Source organism: Nematolebias whitei, chromosome 13 (genome assembly GCF_014905685.2).
Source record: "Nematolebias whitei isolate Nwh7 chromosome 13, NemWhi1, whole genome shotgun sequence".
Classification (NCBI taxonomy): Eukaryota; Metazoa; Chordata; class Actinopteri; order Cyprinodontiformes; family Rivulidae; genus Nematolebias; species Nematolebias whitei.
Genome location: NC_056510.1, coordinates 38,344,737 through 38,371,158, shown reverse-complemented (window position 1 = coordinate 38,371,158; position 26,422 = coordinate 38,344,737). Strand labels below are relative to the sequence as shown.

At 44.0% G+C, this 26,422-nt stretch overlaps 1 protein-coding gene across 1 annotated transcript in view; it reads left to right on the top strand.

The window, feature by feature from the left end:
* LOC119419394 (excitatory amino acid transporter 3-like) overlaps positions 1-21,452 on the top strand; it is a 90,828-nt gene extending 69,376 nt beyond the window's left edge. Inside the window, exons 9-13 of the mRNA XM_037686702.1 lie at positions 15,126-15,248; positions 15,341-15,535; positions 17,414-17,548; positions 19,478-19,585; positions 21,248-21,452. Of these exons, the coding sequence (XP_037542630.1) occupies positions 15,126-15,248; positions 15,341-15,535; positions 17,414-17,548; positions 19,478-19,585; positions 21,248-21,452 (766 nt within the window). The remainder of the gene's footprint in view (positions 1-15,125; positions 15,249-15,340; positions 15,536-17,413; positions 17,549-19,477; positions 19,586-21,247) is intronic.
* The last annotated feature ends 4,970 nt before the right edge of the window (positions 21,453-26,422 follow it).

Here is a 26,422-nt window from a genome sequence, read left to right as displayed (position 1 = left end):
AAACAAAAACAGCTACAATATAAAGTGATGTAAAATACTAAAAACAGGATCATGTCTGTTGGTTTATGCCATGAACTTAGCAGGTGTTTGAAGCCATTTAACATTTTATTTTATTCATTCATTTAAAAGAAACAAAATTTAAAAAAATCAAAAAGAAAACTTTGAATGAAAAGAGTGCAGAAAGAATTAAAACAATTCTTATATCGTCCCCTTTTTAAAAAAATATAAAACAACTTTAAACAATCACTTAAATTAATCACTTTAATATCCACTTTAAAGCTAGGAATAAAAAATACAGGTTTTGTGTTAGCAGAATTTCATTCTAACTTTTGAAACTTATCCAACATTAATAAAACTTACCTCAAGTTGTCTTTTTGGACATGCATGCATAGATTTGTACAAATTGTACTTGAGAGGAGATTATTACAGCCTCATATAAAATCAATAATGATCATGATATTGGAACTGGATTGGTGTCGGCCGATATTCAGATTTAGGTATTGGGATCAGATCGGAAGTTTAAAAAAAGTGGATCGGTGCATCCCTAGTTTCAACCTTCCTTTTCCCCATCGGAGGCCTTTTCTCCAGGGTGCTCCTGTGCATGGAGCGCGTAATTCCACAGTACACAGAAGGTTGAGTGATAAAATGTTTTTTGGTGCAAGCCGGTGCTTCATCTCGTGTCTGAATGGACCCAGTGAGGCATAGATTACATCCTGCTTTGCCTTTAACCCACTAGCGATAGCCTTAAAGGACCAAGCCTATATGAAATAGAACGTTGGTTACGTACTGTAACCCCAGATTCTATTTCGTATAGGCTTCGCCCTTTAAGGCTGTTGCTAGTGGGTTTATCCCATCGTGTGCAGAGCAGCACTGAAAACTTTAGTCCACGCCCACCTGCTGTGTGGGCCTCACCCCCGGTCCGTATAAATTACGGTGAGACCAGGTAATCGGCTCCCATTTTTTATTCAGCAAGCAACCAGCACTGCTTTTGCAAGAACACGATGTCCAGCACCATCCGCCTGTGCCCATCCTGCAAGACCGGCTACATGCTGAGTTTCGACCGGCATGACAGCTGTGAAGGATGTCTGGATTCCCGCCACGCCGACCTCGCCGCCTTCTGCCATCTCTGTGACCTCCTCCCTCTTGAGGGGAAGCAGAGGCAAGCAGCCTTGTTCAAGGCTAATATCGAGGAGTGCCTCTCCGTGACGGGGGACTGTTCGCTGGACGACGCCATCGCCTTTTTTGATGCCGAGTCACGGAGCAAATCGGATGATTTCTCCAGAAAAGGTGACGTCAGCAGCAGCCCCACTGCTCATTCCCTCCTGGAGAGTGTAGTATTGGATCAGGGGGGCCAAGCAGATGCTCACCCTCCCTGGGCCTTTCCGCATCGGCAAACACACCGCTCCCAGCTGTCGGTGCCCTCCTCTCGGAGCTGCCCGGCATAATCCAGGAGGTGACAGACACAAAGGGACTTTCTGTCCCTCTCCTCCCCCCGCCCAAATCGGATGATCTAGCAGGAAGGTTTGGCTCCACCCTGATCCCATCTGGCCTCGTTTCCCAGCAGTGACGTCCTACTGGAACGAGGCTGCAGCCGGACCTGGAAAGCTGAAGGCACCCGTCTCCACCTTCGCTCCCGTCACCAGAGTGGAGGGGTTTACTAAACAGAACTTTCCCTCGGTAGCCCCCCTGGAGCCAAGGCTGGCGGAAGCACTATGAGCAAAAGTGTTCAGGTTGGACCAACGACCTGTAACTCCAGGGAAACATGACCAGACGGTGACGTCACTCTCCAATTGAGCACACCAGTGTGCTTTCCAGGCGAACAACAATGTCGCCCTGCTGGCCTACAGCATCTCCAAAAGTTTGGAGGACACAGACCTGCCTGAGGAGATGAGGAGCTCGCTCTGCAAAGCGTCTGATGTCATCCTCAACCTGTGCACTTCCTCTGTGGTCTGCCTGTCGCGCATTGCCGCCTGGATGACAATGATCCAGAGGTCCACCTGGCTCAGACACTCCTCCTCCTTGCCGGAGAAACTGCAGAAAGACCTGCTGGAGGGCCCCATCATGACGGACGCGCTGTTCGGGGCCAATTTCATGGCCATGCTTGAAAAATCAAAGGAGTCGGAGGAGGTCAGAGACTGTGCGCCCCCTGATGAAGCCGCACCCCCCCCCCCCCCCCGTAATGTGGTTTACTCACATTACTTCCTGGTTCCAAAGAGGACCGGAGGGATGAGACCCATTCTCGACCTATCCATATTCCACAATTCGATCATGGAGAGACAGTTCCACATGCTGACAACCAGGCAGCTGTTGGACAACATTCACCAGAACGATTGGTTTACCTCCGTAGATCTAAAAGACGCCTATTTTCACATACCAATCATTCCAAAACACAGAAAGTTCATACGTTTCTCCTTCCAAGGGACCCAGTACAAGTACAACAGGCTCCCGTTCAGCTATTCCCTCACCCCATGCACATTTTCGAAATGTGTGGAGATGGCTCTGCAGCTGCTACACAGAGCAGGGATGAGAATTTTGCTTTATCTGGACAATCTGCTGCTGTTAACTCGATCCAGGCAGGAAGAAGCTGTGCATGCAAACCAAAGCGCTGACGTCACACCTGTTAAACCTGGGTTTTGCCATAAACTGGGAGAAGAGATAAGTTCTCCCGGCCCAGATGATTGTTTATCAGTACCCACTTATTACAGCTGAGAGCCGAAGCTCTAAAGGACCAGCTCCGCCACGTAAAACCCAGCAGAGTAGTAACGGCCGTCTCTATCATGAAACTTTTGGGAACGATGTCCTCAGCTCACGCTGTGGTTCTGCTGGGCTTATTCCACATGAGACGCCTTCAGAGATGGTTCGCTCGCTTGCGCACAGATCCGGTACGTCAGAGGAGGCGGATGATCTCTGTGCCCCCCCTCCGTGGGAACCAACCTGAATCACTGGGGAAACCCTCACTCTGTCAGAGGGAGTTCCTATCAACAGACCTACATCACACATCTCAGTTTTCACAGACGCGTCTCTGTCAGGCTGGGGAAGAACGTTCCTGTCTCAAGCAGTAGGGGTGCTGTGGCCACCTCACACATCAGCTCATATAAACATTTTGGAACGTCTCACAGTTTGGAATGTGATTTATCATTTTGCTCCCCTCTTGCGGAATCAACATCTTCTGATCCACACAGACAACAAAGTGACTGCAGCTTACATAAATCGGCAGGGGGACGTGCGCTCAGCCCAACTGTTACGCATTGCGAGACAGCTGTTGTGTTGGGCACACAAAAACCTACTCTCCATCAGAGCAGTGTACATCCCTGGCGTCCTGAACAGAGGAGCGGACATAATGTCCAGGGGCGGTCCACGCCACGAGAACTGGAGTCTCCATCCCAAGCTGATTTCTCGGATTTGGAGCAGGTTCGACCGAGCAGCAGTGGATCTGTTCGCCACACGGGAGAATGCCCAGTGTCAATTGTAGTGATATAGCTATTAGCTTCACTACTAATTAATTATTCTTAAAGCTAGTTCAAGTACAAAGAATATTAATTGTTTAATTACAACGGATTCTTTTCTTTTTCGAGTTAAATTTCTGCCATGTGACCAAGATAACAATGAGAGTGGAGTGTTTAATCAGTGACATGAGACGCCATTTTATCTTTGACCCATCAGAATAAATGCGGTCATTTATTTAACAGAATCAAAATTTAACATCAAACATGTACACATTGATTTGCTGATCTGCTTCTGATTAATAAACTTGGCACGATTTACTAAACAAGACAACAGAACATTACTGATTGAGACCGATTCATCTCTGAAGGCATCTAGCTTGATTTACTGGCAAATAGAGAAGTTTAAAGAGAAGGAATAGATTTAAGGAGGAAGTTTAGATGGATGAAAGTTATGTGTTGAACCAGGAAATGGCACCCTTCCTCCGACATCCAGCTCAGCCCTCCGGTACACTTCAGGGCGTCAACGGCTTGTGACCTGAGATGGTGGATGCCTCCACCATCTGACTGAATAGTTCCAAGAAGTGTTGCCTTTTAAAGGGTATCCACTTCCTGTTATGTGGTACTTCCTGATTGGTTGAATCAACCAGCAGGGGTGTAGTTTTAGTGATGTCAGAGGGTCACTAGGAGTCAGGAGACAGCAGGAATGTTATACGAATGGTTAGTACAGACGGAGAAATATTTTGAAGAAGTGAGACAAAGCAGGTGCCAGCTAGTTCTTATTTACTGTCTGAGAGTTTTAAAAACAAGGCACTTCGTTCTCATAACTTGTCTCTGACTTTCGACCGACATCCACTACTCCTCATTCAGACAGAAGACTAAATGCACACTTACTTCGAAAATAGACATTTAACTGTATGATCAAAGTCTAATGAGGTTTAAAAATCATTAATACTGTTTCACAGTTAATTTAAATGAGTGGTTCACTTCAACATTTAGAAATAGTATGAACTAAACACACTTTTGATTATCAAGATATTGTAAAATAGTAATGATAATGTAAAAAGAAGAGTGCTCTTTCAATTGATTAATTCAGGATACAATTAAATAGTCTCTTGATGAGATAATTTGTATTTCTGGATTCAAATCAATGAAATAACAGTTCCTGTCCCCTGAAAGTCTTCAGAGACAGATTGATGTCAGAGGTCTATTTCACTACACAATTATGGTTCTCACTGAGCCCACGGGACGACCCACCGTTAGGAGTGGACGCTTTTGCCCACAGCCCGTGGCCAAAAATGCTCCTTTACGCATTTTCTCCAGTCCCTCTAATATCACAGTTTCTGAACCGTGTCCGGGAGGAAGAAATGTCAGCCATTCTTGTAGCCCCCAAGCTCGTGAGCGCCCCGTGGTTCCCAAACCTGCAACATCTGTTATCGGGTCGACTGTGGAAACTGCCGTGGAGGGACGATGCTCTCCTCCAGGCGGGAAGAGCGATCAGGAGTCACCCAGAAATAGGCCAGCACCTTTGTGTCTGGCTACTGAGCGGATCCGCTTAGAGAAGATGGGTCTCTCTTAGGAAGTGGTGCGCACAATCCAAGACTCACGAGCCGCTTCCACCACAGCGTTGTACACATCAAAGTGGACAGCTTTTCAGTGCTGGTGCTGACACAGACACAGACTGGTGTCACGCCCACTAGCTCCACAGTGGGACCTAACGATGGTTCTGAGAGGTCTGATCACAGCTCCTTTTGAGCCTTTAGATCAGGTGCCACTTAAATTCCTGTCACTTAAAACAGCCCTTCTTTTGGCTTTGACATCAGCAAAGAGAGTGAGCGATTTAGCTGCGCTCTCTGCTGCCCAGTCATGCCTCAGGATTCAAGCTGAAGTCAGCTCAGCTGCGCTGAGATCTAACCCAGCTTTCATGCCCAAAAACATCACAAGTTCATTTAAATTGAGAATGTTAACATTGGAGTGGTTTTATCCCCCGCCCCACAAATCAGAAGAAGAATCAATTTTTCATTTCTTCTGTCCTGTGCGTGTGCTGGCATGTTACATAGCATGCACGTCTCCTCTGCGGCAGACTCAGCATCTGTTTGTGCATTATAGGGATGTCTCTGCAGGTCGCCCATTATCCACTCAGCGTCTTTCACACTGGCGGTGTGAGGCCATTTCTGAGGCTTACAGGGCATCAGGATTGGAGCCTCCAGAGAATCTCAGAGCTCATTCCACCAGAGGAATTGCATCTTCGACAGCTTTGCATAGTGGTATGACAGTGGAGGACATTTGTAAGGCAGCCGCTTGGACATCACCTTGAAGCAGATAAATGCTTCTATTTGCGTGATGTTTCAGCTTTCTCCATGGCCCATTCTGCTCTTAGTGTTCTAACAGAACAAATCTTACTGTTTTCATGGAATTTCGTTTTAAACTCACATCTGACTGCATGCAATTACAGTGTGAGATATTTATTATCAGTTACCAGTTTGTGACTGCTGTTTCTATTGTTACTAATCAGTTCATGATTACTGTCATCAATCAGTTAATTTGATTACTAATCAGTTAATTTGTTATTAATCAGTTCATATTGAAGAGCTGTTGACTAGCTCTGCTCACTGTTACATGGTTACAATTGTAACCTCTGTTCTTTTCCATTCTTGGCAGCAGGACTACTTTCAGCCTTCCCCTTTTTTCCCCCGTCTAAAACTTTTTCTCTCCGGGGCGCTCCTGTGCATGGAATGCGTAATTACACAGCGCGCTCCTGTGCATGGTGCGCGTATATACGCGCTGCGTAATTACGCACACAGAAGGCTGAATGATGAAATGTTTTTTGGTGCAAGCGGGCGCTTCATATTGTGTCTGAATGGACCCAGTGAGGCATAGACTACATCCTGCTTTGCCTTTAACCCACTAGCGACAGCTATAAAAGGCGAAGTCTATACTAAATAGAACGTTGGTTACGTACTGTAACCCCAGATTCTATGAGTATAGGCGTAGCCCTTTAAGTTCTGGGCCTCACTGTTTCTTAAATGGCTGAAGAAAAAGCTATTTGGGAGCCGATTACCCAGTCTCACCGTAATTTATACAGACTGGGGTTGAGGCCTACAAAGCAGGTGTGCGTGGACTAAAGTTTTTTCAGTGCTGCGCTGTGCGTGAAGGGGATAAACCATTGGTTACGTACTGTAACCCCAGATTCTATGAATATAGGCGTAGCCCTTTAAGGCTGTCGCTGATGGGTTTTATCCCGATATGCGGAGCATTACACTGAAAAATTTAGTCTACGCCCACCTGCTGTGTGGGCCCCACCCGGTCCGTATAAATTACGTTAAGAGCGGGTAATCGGCTGTGGCTGAGTGGTTAGAGCAGTCGTCCTCCAATGCAAGAGTTGGGGGTTCGAATCCACCAGCAGTCACATGTCTAAGTGTCCCTGGGCAAGACACTGAACCCCTCATAGCCTCTGATGTGTGTTCCATCGGTGTATGAATGTGATCTAAAAAAGCACTGATTAGTCTCTTTAGAATGAATTGTTCTATTAGCTTTGTAGAGATCTACCAGAGTGCTGTATGAATGGGTAAATGAGGACACAGATTGTAGTGTAAAGCACTTTGAGTATCTTGAAATAAGATAGAAAGACGCTATATAAGTACAGTCCATTTATCAATTAATTTACCATTTAACAAAATAGCTTTTCTTCAGCCATTTAGAAGCCAGTGAGGCCCGACACTTAAAGGGCTACGCCTATATTCATAGAATCTGGGGTTACAGTACGTAACCAACGTTCTATTTCATTTATGCTTCGCCCTTTAAGGCTGTCGCTGATGGGTTAAGGGCGATGCGGATGTTGTCCTCGCCTCACTGGGTCCATTCGAACACCGTATGAAGCAGAAGCTTGCCCAAAAACGTCTTGTCACTCAGCTCCCCATGTGCGTAATTACGCATTGCGTAATTATGTGTGCCATGCACAGACGCATGTTGTGTAACTATGCATTCTGAATGCATGAACGCCCCGGAAAACTTTCAACGGGGAGGGAAAAATGCTGAAAAGAGCCATGAACCAACCGGTTTACAGCTGAACAGTATAAACAGATTAATAATAACAGGAGAGCTGATTATCAATCAAATGAACTGATTGGTAACAATAGTCATGAACTGATTAGTAACAATAGAACCAAAATAACAACCACAACTTGTGACTGATAACATCTCACACTGTAATGCATGCAGACAGATACGAGTAAAACGTAGTTCCATGAAACAACAATATTCATTCTGTAAACACTAAGGACAGAATGTGTCATGGAACAAACAGTCACATCACGTAGATAAAAGCGAATGAATGAGCATGGTGTTGACCACACGGCCGCAGTGCAAATGTCCTGCATTGTCATACCATTATGCAAAGCAGTCAAAGATGCTATACCCCTGGTCGAGTGTGCTCTGAGGTTGACAGGAGGCTCTAAATCTGATGCTCTGTAGGCTTTAGAAATGGCCTCACACAGCCAGTGTGACAAGCGCTGGGTGGATAACGGGCGACCTACAGATGCATCTCTATAATGCACAAACAAATGTTGAGTTTGACGCATTGCAGCTGTGCGCGCCATGTAGCACGTCAACGCCCGCATCGGACAGAGAAGATGGAAAGACGCTACTTCTTCTGATCTGTGGGGGGGAGACTCCTCCAACGATATCGCTCTTGATTTAAAAGAGCTCGTGATGTTTTTAGGCATAAAAGCTGGGTTTGGTCTTAAATCAGCTGAGCTGCCGTCAGCCTGAAATCTGAGACATGACGGCGGGACAGAGAGGGCAGATAAATCACTCACCCTCTTAGCGGATGTTAAAACCAGCAGCAGGGCTGTTTTAAGAGACAAGAATTTAAGTGGAACCTGATCCAGAGGCTCAAATGGAGCTTTGGTCAGGGCTCGCAGGACCAGCATTAAATCCCACTGTGGAAAAAGTGAGCGTGAAACAGGCCTGCGTCTCTGTACACCTTTTAGAAAACGCTTCATCAGCGGATGATTAAAAGCTGTTCTGTCTCTGAACCCTTCGTGGCAGGAAGAGATGGCTGCATCATACGTTTTAATCGTGCTGAACGCCAAGTTCCTGTCCATCAGCTGTTGTAGAAAAGACAGCATGCCACCCAGTGGACATGAAGTGGCCTCTACACCCTTCTCTGTACACCAGCGCTGAAAAGCTGTCCGCTTTGATGTTTACAGCGCTGTGATAGATGCAGCACGTGAAACCTGAATTGTGCGCACAACATCCTATGGGAGACCCATCTTCTCTAAGCGGATCCACTCAGCGGCCAGACCCACAAGTGCTGGCCTATTTCTGGGTAACTCCTGATCGCTCCTTCTGCCTGGAGGAGAGCGTCCTCCCTCCACGGCAGTTTCCACGGGCGCCCCGACAGCAGGCATTGCAGGACTGGGAACCATGGTGTGTTCACACGCTCGGGGGCCACCAGGAGAGCTGTCAATCCCTCCTCCTGAACTCGGTTCAGGAACCGTAATATCAGAGGAGGTGGAGGAAACGTGTACAGAAGCGTTTTGGGCCATGGGCTGTGGGCAAACGCATCCACCCCCAGTGGTGGTTCGTCTCGCGGGCTCAGAGAAACCTATAATTGACACTGAGCGTTTTCTCGTGTCGCAAATAGGTCCACAGCTGCTTTGCCAAATTTCTGCCACGTCTGAGCCATCAAATCTGGATGGAGAGTCCAGTCCCCGTGACGTGGACCGCCCCTGGACATCACATCTGCCCCTTAGTTCAGAACACCGGGTATGTAAACTGCTCTGATGGAGAGCAGATTTTGGTGAGCCCAACACAGTAGTTTTCACGCAATGTGTAACATCTGGGCTGAGCGCACACACCCCTGTCGGTTTATGTATGTAGCAGTCCCCTTGTTGTCTGTGTGAATCAAAACGTGTTGATTCTGCAGCACAGGTGCAAAATGTTGTATCACGTTCAGCACCGTGCAACACTCCAAAACATTTATGTGGGCTGATGTGTGATGGGGCCACAGCGCCCCTACTGCTTGAGATAGGCATGTCCACCCCAGCCTGACAGAGCCACGTCTGTGAAGACTGACACGTGTGACGTGGGTCTGCTGACTCCCTACGATAGAACCAGTGTGTTTCCCCAGTGTCGGAGGTCTGCCCTCATGGAGGGAGGAACAGTGATCATCCGTCTCTTTTGTTTTACTGGATCCACAGGCAGACGCGCAAACCACCTCTGGAGGTGTCTCATGTGTAGTAAACCCAGCGGGACCACTGTGTGAGCTGACGACATCATCCCTAACAGCTTCATGATAGAAACAGCTGTTATCACTCTGCCAGGTCTTATGTGGCGGAGCTGGTCTTCCAAAGTGTCGATTCTCGTTTGTGATAAACGAGCCCTCGTGGTGGTTGAGTTTAGTTCCACTCCCAGATAAACAATTGTCTGGGTCGAGAAAATCGAACTTTTCTTCCAATTTATGGCGAAGCCCAGATTTAACAGGTGTGATGTCAGCGCCTGGGCCTGTCTCGCTGCCTCCTGTCTGGAGCGTGACAGCAGCAGCAGGTTGTCCAGGTAAAACAAAACTCTCATCTTTTCTCTGTGTAACGGTTGCAGGGCCGTCTCCACACACTTTGAGAACGTACGAGGTGCGAGGGAATAACCGAACGGCAGCCTGTTGTACTGATACTTCATCCCTTGAAAGGAGAAACCCAGGAATTTTCTGTGTTTTGGGATGATCAGTATGTGAAAATAAGCATCTTTCAGGTCGACGGAAAACAAACCAATCGTTTCTCTGGATGTTGTCCAACTGCTGTCTGGTTGTCAACATGTGAAATGGTCAGTCCATGATCGCCTTGTTGAAAACTGACAGATCCAAAATGGGTCTCATCCCTCCGGTCCGTTTGGGAACCAGGAAGTAACGTGAGTAAAACCTTGTGTTTTCCTCTCCGTTGGGAACTCTGGAGATTACTTCTTTTACCAGAAGTTCTTGGACTTCTGCATTTAGGGATGAGACCTGGTCTGGTGATGACAGGACCGTCTCTAAAATTCCTCCGAACGGAGGGGGTCGGGTTGCAAATTGCAAAGTATAACCCTAGCTTAACAACCTGGCCATCCATCTGTCTGATGAGCATGTTTTTAGCCACTCCGCGTAACGTTCGTGGAGTGGACGTGCGTTTAAGTGATGCGTCATGTTTTGAACGGATGTCATCCAGTCCACCGCCTCGACCGTCATCATGTGTCGCGGGAATGTGTTCCGTGAGACCCAAGGCGAGGCTTCTCTTCTGTGCTGCGTTCAGACCATGGGTCCACCTTGTGTTGAGGAGAAGCGTGTGACAGCTGATGACGCCGCTGGCCCCCCGCATTTGATGCCACTGCGGTGAAAAATGCGTGTCGCTCCTGCCGCGAGCGGGGTCCTGCGCTGGGCTCGCTTTGCGGTCCCGCATTTAAGCTGCCGGGCACTGAGAAGCGGTGAATGCGACTTCATCTACGCCGTGCCGTTTGAGTGAAAGCTGCGAGCCCCGCGGGAGCTCGCGTCTCCTTTGGTGGGACACGCGCCGCTCTCGCTGGGGCGAGATTGGTCACTGGGTTCGCTCAGCTGTCTCACGTTAATGCTGACGTGAGCGGCCGAGCGCTGAGGAGTGGTGAGTGAAGACTGCCCCCGCCGCGGCGGCACACGTTTGCTTGGTTGCGGCGTGTGTCGCTCTCGCTGAGAGCAAGGTCCTCCACCGACCCGACCTGCGGCCCATATTTATGCCGCTGTGAGCCGGTGAGCGCCGGGGAGCTGTGTGTGCACCATCATCAACGCAACACCGTTTGGGTGAAGAGTGTTTGCGTCGCGCGAGTGCGTGTTTGACACCGCTTGGGTGAAGATCGTGCAGCTCAGGTTGACTACGAGTTGTTTCGCTTATGTTGGATTTCATGTTTTATCTTTTATTATTATTTTAATCAAGCTTGAAATTTAATGTTATAAAATGAGTGTGTCATTCTTTGAGGGGTTTTTATTACCTTACAATCATTTAAGTATTAATCAGTTACTTTGCTTAAATAGAATATTAACTTCAGGTAGTTTGTTTAAATATAATCTTACATTAACTAGAGAAAATCTTCAGCTAATTCACATTATTATAAGTTCTCACTCACACACACATACGCAATCACACACACAGGGACTGACACGCACACACACAAGATGAGAGACGTTAAGAGTCTCTGAACACATTTCTCTACTTTAAACTCAATGTAGTTTGCTTAAACTTAATATAGCTGACTAAACATAATTAGTAAAGATAATAGAAAGTAGCATTTAATCGTTTAACAAGTGTGATCAGCTCAGGGTAAAATCTTCAGCTAAAAACACCGGCTAAACAAAGGGCCATAAACTTTATCTTTCGGTATGTGACCTCCAAGACTTATCTGCCAGGCAGAGGAGCCCCGTAACCATGACAACGGGGTGTTTAAACCAATCAGAAGCCGAGGCTGTAGAAAATCTAGGATAAGGAACAGAGTCACAGCAGAGGTCGTTGCATTTTGCTGGAAGATTGGAGCTGATACAGGTCTGTCTGAGAAATGCCCATTTGTATGCATACAAATGTATTTGTTTTGATCTTCTGAATACTTGTAATCCGTTGTCCAATAAATCTTTTGAACTAAGGTACCGCTTCAGCTGCATTGAACACCAATGTGGTTCTTATAAGCCACATCACTTACCACTGTTGTGTTCTGTGAGCGCCTCGACATGTCTGGAGCTGCGGTGAGTTTGAAAACCCTTTATTTAAGGACACCGGCTCATTTTTGTGGAGGATGTGTGCGCAGCCGCTGTGAGTTCATACAAGCTTACAGACTGGCTAAACACAGACACTTGATCATTAAATGAAGTTTTATTCAACATTGTATGATCTTCACACACACCCTCCGCAGACCGTCATTTTGAATCTTTTTCCCGATGAGCTCTGGGATTTGTTGGCCCAGGGCGCCGTCTGCTGGGGATCTCTGGGAAAACATTGGACACTGTTGCCGGGATGAAAAGGGCCGGGCTCTGATGGGTGGGGCTGCGGTGAAGCTCAGCGAGACGGCTGTGGAACGTCTTGCCACCGGCTCATTTCGTGTGGAGGATGTGAGAGGGAGCCGCTGTCAAGTCATCCGATCTGACAGACTGGCTAAAAATAGACACTTTCATCATTATATGATGTTTACTCCAAACTCGTGTCACCTCCACACACATCCTCCGCCAAAACCGTCATTTGCGCTGCCATTTGTTGTCCTAGAGCGCCATCTGTTTGGCGGTCTTAGGGAAACGCTGAAAACTCCATCCTCCAGCTGCAATGCGGGCCGGCAGACAGCAAAGAGGTGCACCGGTTGGGGATGACGTCAGCTGCCCTGCAGACGGAACGTACATCTCTTCCCGCCTCTGAACGTGTACGCCAACAGTGTAACGTGTTGTTTGCTGGGCCCGTCTGGAACGCATGCTGGTGAGCTCAGTTGGAGAGCGGTGTCACCGTCTGGGTTACGCTAACCGTAGGTGCGGGACGCTGGTCCACCTGGACATCTTGCTCTGATGAAGCCTCTGTCAGGCTTGGCTCCAGGGGGCACTGAGGGAATTTCCGCTCGGTGAAACCCTTGCTCTGGAGATGGGCGTGGACTGTGGAGACCGGCCCCCCAATCAGACTGAGGAAGTCTCTCGGATGAGAGACGAAACGTTTCTACATTTTTTTTTGTTGATTTGCTTTGTTTTGTTTTTTTGAATATCCAGAGGACCAGATTTAACTTTTTTAGATTTTTCTACCTGGATTATTGAGCATGCATCAGGATAAATAAATAAACCTTCCCGCCAGATCATCCGAACTGGCGGGAAAGGCGCGGGACATAAAAAAGGGTCCCTTAATGTCAGCAGCCTCCTGGGTTACGCTGGGCAACCCCAGAGGGCGCCGTCAGCTGGGAGCGGTGTGATCGCCGATGCGAAACAAGGTGGGATGAGGTGAGCATTCGCTCAGCCCCCCTCCACCGACACTACGTCTCCAGGAGGGAATGAGCAGCGGGGCTGCAGCTGAACGCCGCATGTCCCGGAGGAACCATCCGATTCGCTCCGAGGATCGGCGATAAGAGGAAAATTACAAGATGGCGTTGTCCAGCGTGTAGCGACCTGTAGCTTACCTTGAAACTAGACTGCTCGTCAGCTTCTCCTCAGGGAGGAGAGCTCACCAGGACGACCGAAGGTCAACGTGACGGGCCAAGCATTCTTAACAAAGATTGGTCATCTACACAACTTACCTTCTTCGTTCTTCTGACAGTGCTATTAGCTCGCTGAAGAAAAATGGGAGCCGATTACCCGCTCTTAACGTAATTTATACGGACCGGGTGGGGCTCACACAGCAGGTGGGCGTGGACTAAATTTTTCAGTGTAATGCTCCGCATATCAGGATAAAACCCATCAGCGACAGCCTTAAAGGGCTACGCCTATATTCATAGAATCTGGGGTTACAGTACGTAACCAATGGTTTATCCCCTTCACGCACAGCGCAGCACTGAAAAAACTTTAGTCCACGCACACCTGCTTTGTAGGCCTCAACCCCAGTCTGTATAAATTACGGTGAGACTGGGTAATCGGCTCCCAAATAGCTTTTTCTTCAGCCATTTAAGAAACAGTGAGGCCCAGAACTTAAAGGGCTACGCCTATACTCATAGAATCTGGGGTTACAGTACGTAACCAACATTTTGTGTTGTTAACATTCTAGAAAACAAAACCTGATGGGCATGTCAGTAGGTAAGGGGCGTTTACCTTCAGGAGAAATTGCGGTCGTTGATTGGTCAGTTGGGCAGCACGGTGGCGCAACTGGTAGAGCTTCTGCCTCTCAGCGAGCAGGTCCTTGGTTCAAACCCCGGTCCAGGGGCCTTCTGGGTGGAGTTTGCATGTTCTCTCCGTGCATGCGTGAGTTTTCTCCGGGTACTCCGGTTTCCTCCCACAGACCAAAAACATGCATGTTAGGCTGATTGGTAACTCTAAACTGTCCCTAGGTGTGAGTGAGAGAGTGAATGGTTGTTTGTCTCGTTTGTCTCTATGTGTCCCTGTGATGGACTTGCGACCCATCCAGGGTGTACCCCGCCCCTCGCACAGTGATTGCTGGACATGGGCACCAGCGACCCCTGTGACCCAAAATGGAATAAGCGGGTAAAGATAATGGATGGATGGATTGGTCAGTTGCTGACATGCCTACTAGATTGGTTGACAGGTCGCACCGTGGAGGATTGAAAAAAAAAAACACGAGAGCTGCAGCAGCCGGCGCTGGGGGGAGGCGGGGCGACCCAAATGCAGCAGAAGCTCAGCAGTCTCTCTGCGCAGCACAGGGCTCCAAGATGACCAGATATTTTGCTTGTGCCCTCACTGCCCTGGGCCCCTTTGACATCGTGGGTCCCTGGGTACTTGTCCAGTTGACCATATGGTTAATCTGGCCTTGGGTATGTCATGAATAAAGAGGACAGAGTGAGATGGAGAAGGATGACTCACTGTGTCGACCCCTGAAGAGGGAAGAAGAAGACTTTAAACACCATGTATCATCTATCTCATAAATTAAAGTGTTGAAAGCAAAAAATGTTGCTTGGTAAACATTGTCGAGCATTTAAATTTGTAACAAGATCAGCCATCAGTTTTCACTGTTTGATGGCCCTCAATATTGTTTAGGTAATGTTTGTGTCTTTTAGGCATGCATTCCATGGATTAGTCCTTCTCCCGCTGATCTATTTCTTGTTTGTGCGACGTAACCCCTTTGCTGTCATGAAGCGGGTCTTCCATGCCTTACTGACCGCAGTTCTCATCTCATCCAGGTAAGCTGGCCTCACAGCGTTCATTGACATGGAGGAGAAGACTTTTCTTCATGTGGATGGTATACAAATAAAGGTTCTGTTTTTTCTCACAGCTCTGCCACTCTGCCAATCACCTTTCGTTGCTGTGAGGAGAAACTGAAGTTTGACAGAAGAGTCACTCGTCTCATGCTGCCCATTGCGACCAACGTCAACATGAATGGAACCGCCCTTTATGAAGCTTGTGCAGCTGTTTTCATCGCCCAGCTTAACAATATCAATCTGGAGTCCAGTCAGATAATAGCCATCTGGTATGCCATGGTTTTTGTTGTTATAGTAAAAACTTTAGAATAAGATTGTTATGAGGAAATGTCTGCTGTATTCTGCTGCATTGTGTTCCTGAAAAACTTCTTACAGCAGGGCTATTCAGATGACGGGTCACTTAAGGCCCACGGTTGACTTTAAGTGCGGTTTGCCAATAAGTTCATTAGTGAAAAAAAAAAATTATCAGAAAAAAATCTGCGAGAGAGACCTTTAAAATATTTGAAATTGCAAAACATTTCAATCATCGAGCCAATCCTGTGTCGTGGAAAAACTGAGATTTCCAAACAAGACCAAGGTGTAGTTCATCAGATTTATTTACAAAGCTTTGGGGAACATTCCAGCATTCACGGAAGATTAATGCAATACCAAGATCACACTCTTCTCAATGCCTTCATCCGTCTGAAACACTGACCTGTTCTAACTTCCTAGACCAGAAAAGTTACTTTTATAGAATAACCTCCAGCTCAGCCCTCAGCCCCTCCCTTTTATGTCTGAGCCATCATCAAAAGGTCTGCTGCAGACAGGATGGAGTGGATCTGAGTTAAGGACTCTGCTTGAAGACATGTCACCATATCATATCAATTGTATCATCCATCCATCCATCCATTATCTTTACCCGCTTATTCCATTTTGGGTCACGGGGGTCGCTGGTGCCCATGTCCAGCAATCACTGTGCGAGGGGCGGGGTACACCCTGGACGGGTCGCAAGTCCATCACAGGGCCACATAGAGACACACGAGACAAACAACCATTCACTCTCTCACTCATACCTAGGGACAATTTAGAGTTACCAATCAGCCTAACATGCATGTTTTTGGTCTGTGGGAGGAAACCGGAGCACCCGGAGAAAACCCACGCATGCACGGAGAGAACATGCAAACTCCACCCAGAAAGGCCCCTGGACCGGGGTTTGAACCAAGGACCTGCTCGCTGAGAGGCAGCAGCTCTACCAGTTGCGCCACCGTGCTGCCCTCAATTGTATCATATCGGTATCAAATCAATTAAACCTTGAGGATAATGAAACTAGTTCTTTCTGTTCTTCACTGACCAAAACTGATTGTTACATGGAACACTTTATCATTCATATCACAGTATAGGACAAAAAGGCATGGAGCATGGCGAGTGCAAATAATACACATTACCTTGACACGTTTTATGTGCCCATCTCAATTTTCAACATTTTCACAAGCATACAGAAGTACACTTCATGAAGAGTCCTCTCCCCAATGAAAGCAATGACACAACACTGTGCTAGGCCAAGCCAGGCCTCACCCTTGTGAATTCATTCTTCAGTAAGGATACTCAGTGCATTGTGCTTTCCTCTTTATATGTACCGGGAACAACCTCTATAAACTCTTCATATCAGTGTGTGATTGCCCATGAGCCAGATTAAGTAAGAGAAAAGGGATTCATTACTGGGAGAATACTGATGAGGATGCACAGCAGCTTTTTATTTAATTTAAAAAATATTTAACTACAAGTAAGATCAATTTTTATTTCTTTTGAAAAGTGTGTAGTATTGGCAAGTTAGAGATGGCAGAACAATATTTATCTTAAATAGGAGGCATTATATGTTATTTGTTTTTAATATTGTCTCACATTAGAATATCACTAATTTTGTTGCAAGGAAATAAATCTTGAAATGTAATTTCACTGAATTTCACTTTTGTATTGTTTATTGCATTATGATTGAATGCAGCAAAATAAACAAATTTAAAAGTTAACATATCGTAATACTTGGTTTATTTACATAATGACTAATCGTTGGCTGTCCAATCCCTGAGCTACTGGCTTTCAATAACTCTGGCCCCCTGAGCAGTTTAGTTGAAGAACCCTGTCTTACAAAGTGTGTGGTTGGTTTGCAGTGCGACTGCAGTCGTCTCCACCTTAGGAGCAGCAGGGATCCCAGCTACAGGAGCTGTGACCACGCTCTTTATTTTGACAGCGGTTGGTCTCCCTGCGAGAGATGCCTCCCTTCTGGTAGTTTTGGAATGGCTTCTGTAAGTATAATCTTCTGCTCATAGGTCGTATTGCTTAAACAAGAGTGCACTGTTTATCCACGTAGCTTACCTGAATGACATAACTTTGACCTCCAGGACTGATATCAGAACAATTTGACTTTTTTTTTTACCACAATTTTATGTGTAACTCACAACTCGCTCAACTTTAGGAACATCATGCTGAGGAATGATGCAGAAAAACGTTTCTTACTTCCTGAGTTGACTGCCTCAGTTTTTAGGTGTAGTCTGCTCCAGATATTTGTCAATTTGTCAAAGAGAATTGCAACCACCATGCTAGGGATGGTCTTCTCAGCACAATGTGAGGTATTAGGTTTATCCCAGACATGGTGTTGTCCTCGATGAACAAGAAGTTCAGTTTTAGTCTCACATGACCATCTGGGGAATAAATTCCAAGCAGATTGTTTTCATTTGTTTCAGTTTATTTGTTCAAAGTTCAAAAAGCCTTTATTATTCCCCCTTGTGAGAAATTTGTTCTGGATAAAATAGTATGTTGCACAATAAACACATTCTACATAAAAACCCACATGCATTACATTTAAACAGATAACCCATCCTACCACACACAATACAAAGTTACCTATATAAATTCCCTGTCCCTGTTTGTCCCGAGTCATCCGCTCATTGATGAGCGCCACTGAAAGAGAGGTGAATGAGTTCTTGTAACAACTGTCCATCCCGGTTTCCTGCTCCAGCTTTGAGCTGAGCGTCTTTGAACTCGGCCATTCGCCTTTGACACTTTGTGCACTTTACCACCCCCTTCGATCCAAGGATTTCATAAATGAATTATCTGACTTCCTGGTTGTAATCACACCGAAATATGATCATGTTTTGATCATTGGGGACTTTAATATTCATGTTTGTTGTCAGGAGAAGCCCTTGGTTAAAGACTTTTTAGATTAATTGGACTCATTTGGTCTGGCTCAGCAGGTGGATGGTCCCACCCAGGAGTGCGGGCACACACTGGACCTTGTTTTAACACGCGATGTGACTGTTAGTTGTTTTGAAATCGATGATGATGTGTTTTCAGATCACTTTTTTATTTTTTTTCATTTAGCCTTTATTTATCCAGGTTAGTCTCATTGAGCCACGAGAACTCATTTTCAAGAGAGACCTGTTTAAGGAGCACATGGTGGGGGTTAAGGGCCTTGCTCATGGGCCCAGAGTGGGGCAAATGAGGGTGGGGGCAAGTGTGGGTGTTTCACCTACCCCACCCACAATTTTTGATGTTGTCGGGGCGTGAACCGGCGATCTTCGGATCACAGGCCCACCTCTCTAACCTCTGCGCCACCACTCCCCCAGTCCTGTATGAGTTCACTTCCCCCCGTCTAACTCCTAAGCCGTGCGCTCTTGCATGTCACAGCCGGGCCATTAACCCCTTCACTGCTGCGCGTTTCACAGATGTCTTTAACTCGGAAAAGACTAATCAGCCCCCAGTGTTTCCTACCACCACTGATGAGTTAACCTCCCAGTTCAACTCTGTCTGCTTAAAGGTTCTGGATCATGTTGCTCCTTTTTAAACCAGAAAAACGAAACTCGGATGAGAACCTTGGCATAATGACGTCGCCAAGGCCGTTTATTATTTATCGCAATAATTTTTGAGACAATTGCCCTGCAAAAATTTTTATCAGGACAGGCTTATGCACACTGTAGTCCAGAAGCATTCATTTATATGTTCAGTAAAAATTGGAATATATACGTTAAATACGTTAGTTTTTAAATGCCATCCTGAATGTCATTTGAGTCAGATGTTATTCATCAAATTTTAAATTCAGTTCAGTTTATTTATTTAGTGCCAAGTCACAACAGAAGTCATTTCAGGCACTTTTAGGAGTTTCTCTGTACTTTGTCAAAATGTGTAGCTCACTGTGAGAAAACATTAATCTCTTTTAAAAAATTTGTTTGCCTTAGGGACCGCTGCAACACTGTCATGAATGTCTGGGGAGACTGCATCGGCGTGGCCCTCATTCACCACTTGTCACAGAAAGAGCTGGTTCATAAAGAACTGGAAATGACAAGGTGAAATCTCAGCTCCTGAAGCCCCTAATCTTGCATTTATTCACAGTTGCATCTTTCTAATAGGCTTTTTATTTCAATGATACAAGTAAAATGTCCCAGAATATCATTAATTAATTAAGGATCCTCTCTTACTACTATTTACGTAGTGTTGTCAATCGATTAAAAATGTAAATTTAGAAATGTAAATATGCCGGTTCTTATAAAATGTTAAAGAAAATGTATGATCGTCTCAAACCAAACAGTTTTCCAGGTTTTCATACTCATCAAGGTTTACAAAAGTCATTTTGTTTCAAACATTAATTTAGAAATGTTAACTCAAATGTCTCATTAAGTTTCATTTGTGTGCTCAAAACATGTAAACAGCAATGTTCCCTCTAATTTTTCATGTGTATGGGCACAAGCTCCCTGAGCATCTGAGCATCCCTCTGCATCCTCTGTCCTCACTCCAACTACCTCCTTGTCCTCTAACTGCATGCATACATCTCTTCTTTGGCCTTCCCCTTTGTCTTTTTCCTGGCAGCTGCATTTCTAACATCCTTCTACCAATATACCCACTGTCCCTCCTCTGGACATGTCCAAACCCATCTCAGTCTGGCCTCTCTAACTTTATCTCCCAGTTGTTCAACCTGTGCTGTACCTCTGATGATCTCATTCTTAATCTTATCCATCCTTGTTACTCCTAAGGAGAACCTCAACATCTTCATTTCTGCCACTTCCAGTTCTTTCTCCTGTCTTTTTGTCAATGTCTCCAGACCATACAGCATAGCTTTTCTTACCACTGTCTTGTAAACTTTTCCTTTGACCATCCAGATATACACTTATACACAGAGCAATACTGTTTGCCAACACTTAGCATGATAAAAATGGTTACAAGTTGTGGGATTAGCTTATTTACCGCCTTTGTTTGATGTATGTATGACCATAAACTTCTGTGATAAATCCACAATGCCAAATATTATTCCTCGGTATGTGATGAAATATGCAGTGTAAAGCTTGGAAAACGCTAGAAGCCAAGGAGGTTGCTTGTAGCTACTTGGCTTCTTTGCACATCAGTGCCAAAACTCCAGAAGACGATGTTTGGCTGGAGTGAAATTTTGCATGCGTTCATTGGTTGAATTTTGTACCTCTTGGTAAACTTCCGTTGTCACTACACCAGGGGTGGGCAAACTTTCGGACTCGTGGGCCACACTGAGTTCTAAAATTGGAGTGAAGGGCTGGGCCAGGAACAGATGGATGGAGTGTTTGTGTGATGTTATACCACAGCGCAATAACAGCTGCCAGGATGCTATTTATTATGGGTGATTCCACATTCTGCACCACTCAAGCAGCCACTAAGTCAGGATTATGTGATAGAACAGTGATTTTATTTACAATAGTGAAATTATTGACTTTGTGAAGTCTTACCAACTTCAGGCCCAAACAACAAACAAAACAAACCACTGCATTTTCTTTTACCTGAAGAAAAATAAAATTCACCAAACCACACATCTTTTACCTCACTTTAATATATACATATATATATATGTATATACACATATTGTAACGAACCCCCAAATGTCTGGACCAAAATCACCACAAACACCAAGACTCAGGTTAAAAAATTTATTTTTCTTGGTGGGGCCTTGCCTCTCAAAGTGAACCTGGCTCTGGTGTCGGTCTCAGGGTAAACGACTGGAACGAGTCTAAGGACAGGGAGAGAACGGTTAGTGGCCCGACAGGAGACAGAAGCAAAAGCAAAAGTCAGAATACGGAAACCACTAACCGTTACTCTGTCAGGAGGGGGTTCAGAGGAGCTGAGATGTTCCAGCACGGTGGGATCGTTGCAGGGGGGATGGTCCTGGTGAGAGGAGACAGCCAGCTGCAGTGAAGAGCTCGAGGATGGATGGGAGGAGATGACACACTGGTCCGTGAGGCGTGAGGCGAAGTCAATCAGGCGAGGGTCGAAACCGGAGATCAGAAGAACGTCAGTCCAAAGCAGGAGCAGGCGAGGAGGCAGTGTGAAGGAGGCGTAGGTCGGTGCCGATGAATGGAGGTGTAGATCCGGTGAGGAGCGGTCTAGAGGCGAAGTCAGGCGAGCGAAGGTCCCAGAACGAGAAGTCAGCACGAGGAGGCGAGGATACATAAACCAAGGAGCGGGACAGGAGCAAGGAATGCAAAAAAACAAAAACTGGACAGGAGGGGAACTATGAAAAAGAAACAAAACACTACAAGGGAAACCGGAAACTATGAGCGCTGGATAACTACTTGCAGTAAAACTGTGTTCGACTATCTGGCACTTACCCTTCTTCTTCTTCTTCTTCTTGTCTTTTTATGGCGGTTGGCAAACAGCTTAAGGTGCATTACCGCCACCTTCTGGATTGGAGTATGGACAAGATTCTAAAAAAAAACCAACTAAATCCTTTCCAAATTCCCTGTTCTTCTCAAAAACCTAAAGATGCTGTTAAAACTTATATCCCCAGACGATCTTTGCAGCAATTCCTTTATCTCTAATTTAGTTGTATTTAATTCTCTTTTTAACATTTCTCTTTCGTGTGTATATTTATTGCATTCCATGAAAATGTGTTCTATTGTTTCTGTTTGTCCACAGTGATTACAACAACCTGTATCATGTTTGTTAATTATTTTCAGTGTGCTGTTTAATCCCGTGTGCCCAAATCTCATCCTCGATATTATATCTTCTTCTTTCTTTATTCTATTACCTTTCCTTGAGTCCCCAACTGTTTTCTGGATGCTATAATAATACCTAGCACTACTTTCTCTATCCCATTGCTCTTGCCATTTATTTTTACAATATAGTTTTATTATATTCTTGACCTCACTTTTACTTATTTTAATATTTAAATCCACGTTGGTTTTTTTTGCAGCATTCTTAGCAAATTTGTCCGCCAATTCATTTCCTACAATCCCAATGTGAGCTGGAATCCATAATAATTTGACATCAGACCCATTACTTTTAATCCTGAAAATTAATTGAGTTATTTCTAATATAATATCTTGCCTTGAGTTTGATTGTGCCTCCTGAATACTTATTATTGCGCTACTTGAATCTGAGCAAATAATGACCTTTTTTCCTCCACTGTCTTCGACCCACTCTAAAGCCATACAGATTGCCACTAATTCTCCTGTATATACTGTTAGTTTATCAGGTATTCTTTTATTTCTCATAATATTTAAATCTGGTATTACAAAAGCTACACCAACTTTATTATTTATCATTTTAGATGCATCTGTATAGATTTGAATATATTGTGAATATTCCCTGTCTATGTATCTTTCCACTGTAGTACTATCTAATTCTCTCCCTCGTTTCAATAAGCTTAGGTCAGTGGTGATCTGTCTAGTGATCCATGGTGGGACAGTAGGAAGAGCAACCGCAGGACTAATTTGAAAATTATTTATTCTGACATTTTCAGTTTTATCTATGATTTTCCATCCAAAACTGTTAAATTGTTTCTTTTCTTTTTCTTGACACGGTTGAAGAGTGTTTAGTGGAGGATGAGTTTCATTATGCCCTTTAATATTGGCCCAGTAAGTTACGGCTATTTGTGTTCTTCTAAATTCTAGTGGCATTTCCCCCATCTCAACCTGCAGAGCTGAGACTGGGGTAGTTTTCATAGCTCCACAACAAAGCCTTAAAGCTTGATATTGTATTCTGTCTATTTGTTTTAGTAACGTGTTTGAAGCTGAATTATATAAAATACTTCCATAGTCCAAAATTGACCTTATTAACCCAACGTATATTGTTTTTAATGCTTTCCTATCTGCACCCCATTCTTTACCTCTCAAACATCTAATTATATTTAGAACTTTTTTGCACTTTCCTACAATATTATCTATGTGTATTTTCCATGTAAGTTTTTTATCAAACCAGATGCCTAGATATTTGAATTGATCTATTCTTTCGATGTTGTCCCCATACAGTTTGAGACTGATATTAGGATTTAATTTTTTATTTGTAAAAACAACAAATTTTGATTTGGATGTTGAAAATCTGAATCCCCATTCTAATGCCCACTTTTCTACATTATTTAATGCCTCTTGTACTTTCCTTTCAATAAATTCTGTATTCTTGCTCCTTTTCCAAATAACCCCATCATCTGCATATAATGAGACGCCACAAGATTTATCTACATTCCTAAAAATATCATTAATCATTATACTAAATAATATTGGACTAATTATACTGCCTTGGGGAGTACCATTTTCCATTTGATAATTTGAACTTATTTCACCGTTTATTTTTACACTGATAATTCTTTCAGTTAAAAAATTTTGTATCCATCTAACTATTTTACCTTTTAAACCCATTTGTTTTATTTTAATCAATAACCCTTCCCTCCACAACATGTCATATGCTTTCTCCACATCCAGAAAAACTGCAATCACACTTTCCCTATTAGCCTGGGCCCGTCTAATTTCATGTTCCAGACATACTGCTGGATCTATCGTACTTCGCCCTTTCCTAAATCCAAATTGATATACCTTTATTTTCTCCTTAGATTCTAAAAAATAATTTAGTCTGTTATTTATCATTTTCTCCATAACTTTACCTACACATGATGTTAGAGCAATTGGTCTATAACCTTCTGCTAAATTTACATCCTTCCCAGGTTTACAAATAGGGACAATAATGGCTTCTTTCCATTTGTTTGGTAGTTTTCCTTCCTCCCACACCTTATTATATAATTCTAATAATATTTCCTTACTCACATCACTAAGATTATTCAGCATGCAATAATTAATTTGATCTTTGCCCGGAGTTGATTTTTTGGAATTCTTCAATGCTTTATTTAGTTCTATTAAAGAAAATTTCATATTAATAGCATCCTCATTATCTTCATCATTATCAAGCAACTCAATATTCCTCCTTAACGTTATTTCACGTCCTCTTTTTTCATTATTATTCAGATTCTCCGTACTATGTATTTTTGCAAATACTTTAGCTAATGCTTCAGATTTACTTTTATTATCTATTATAATATTTCCATTATCCTTAATTATTGGGAAATAATAGTCTCTTGAGTTCCCAGACATTTTTTTAATAGTATTCCATACCCTATTTAATGGAGTATTTTTCCCCAGTGACTCACAGTATTTTCTCCAATAATCCCTTTTAGCATTTCTCATAATTTTCCTAACTTCTGCTTGTTTCCTTTTATAAGTTATCAGATTCTGGAAACACATATTCTTTTTCAAAGCTTTAAATGTCTTATTTCGCTGTTTAATTGCTGTTGTGCATTCTAATGTCCACCATGGTACTAACCTCTTCTTTTTGATTCCCTTACTTTTAGGTATAGAGCTTTTGGCTGTATCAATTATAGATCTACTAATTTCCAAGTTCAATTCATTTATTGGTTTATTTGTATCTATATTTTTCATATTGATCTCGCTAATCATGTTAAATTTGTTCCAGTCTGCCTTTTCAAATTTCCATCTCCCTTCAATCTCTATTTGGCCTTGCTCTGTATCTATTCCTATGTTGATAAAAATTGGGTAATGATCACTACCTACTGTGCTTTCTGTGCTTACTCTCCAACTGCTAATATCAGCTAGAGGTTGGGAAACCAACGTTAGATCAATAGCAGATTCTTTACCCCTAACAAAATCCACCCGAGTGCCTAATCCGTTATTTAATATTACTAGCTCCTTTTCTTCAATTATATCTTCTAGAATCCCGCCGTTATAATCATCTTGATTACCCCATAATGTGCTATGTGCGTTGAAGTCCCCACACCAAACTATTTTCCCTCTCCAGTGTTCTATGATTGATTCGAGTTTTGATTTTTCTAATTGTTTGCATGGATTGTAATAATTTATGATTTTAATATTACCCTCATTTGTCCAAACTTCTATAGCAATGACTTCTAGATCCGGTGTTGTATGGATTTGGATAAATTTCAGATTTTGTTTTATGAATATAGCACAACCTCCTCCACTCCCTCTACTCCTATCTTTGCGCAGGACTGAATATCCATGAATGCTAAACTGTAATGCTGGTTTGAGCCATGTCTCTTGAATGCATATAATGTCCGGTTTTGTAGTTAAGGTATTAATGAAGCCTTTAAATTCCTGACCATTTGCTATGAGACTGCGGGCGTTCCATTGTAATATTAAAATTATGTGATGTTTTGAGAAGCCTCAGCCTCAGACGATCCTTCTCCAGTGAGTTCATTGTGGATTTTTTCCCAAGACAAATCTTTTACATTAAAAAACCTTGCTGCTGCCTTTACAATAATCTTTATTTTTTCCGTTTTAGTCTTTGCCTGTTCTGAGCAGTTTATGATGTATGCCATGAATGGAATCAGTTTTTCTAGTGTGATATTTTCTTGGTTGTTATCTGTAGTTTTCTTTTCTCCATAGTTTGTTTTCTGAACGGTTTCCTTGCTGTTTACCACTTTCACTGCTTCTGCATATGTAATGTTCTTGTCTGTTTTGATTTGTTGAACTTCAACTGCCTTTTTTCTTATCACACATCCTGCATATGCTGCAGTATGACTTTCCCCGCAGTTACAACATTTGACAGGACTATTCCCACACTCACCATACGGATGTTCACCCCCACATCTACCACACCTCTGTTTCCCTTTACAAACATTAGCAATATGTCCGTACCTTTGGCATTTGAAGCACCTGAGAGGGGGTGGAATATAGACTCTCACATTAAAGCTCATATAACCTACCATTACTCTTTCTGGCAGAACTTTATTTTTGAACTCTAGTAATATTGGCGTACTGTCCACTTTTTCTCCATTCCTGGAGGCCTGTAATCTTTTCATGCCTGTAATATCTCCTCCTTTTATTACTTTCTTTAACTCATCCAGATTTTCACCAACAGGA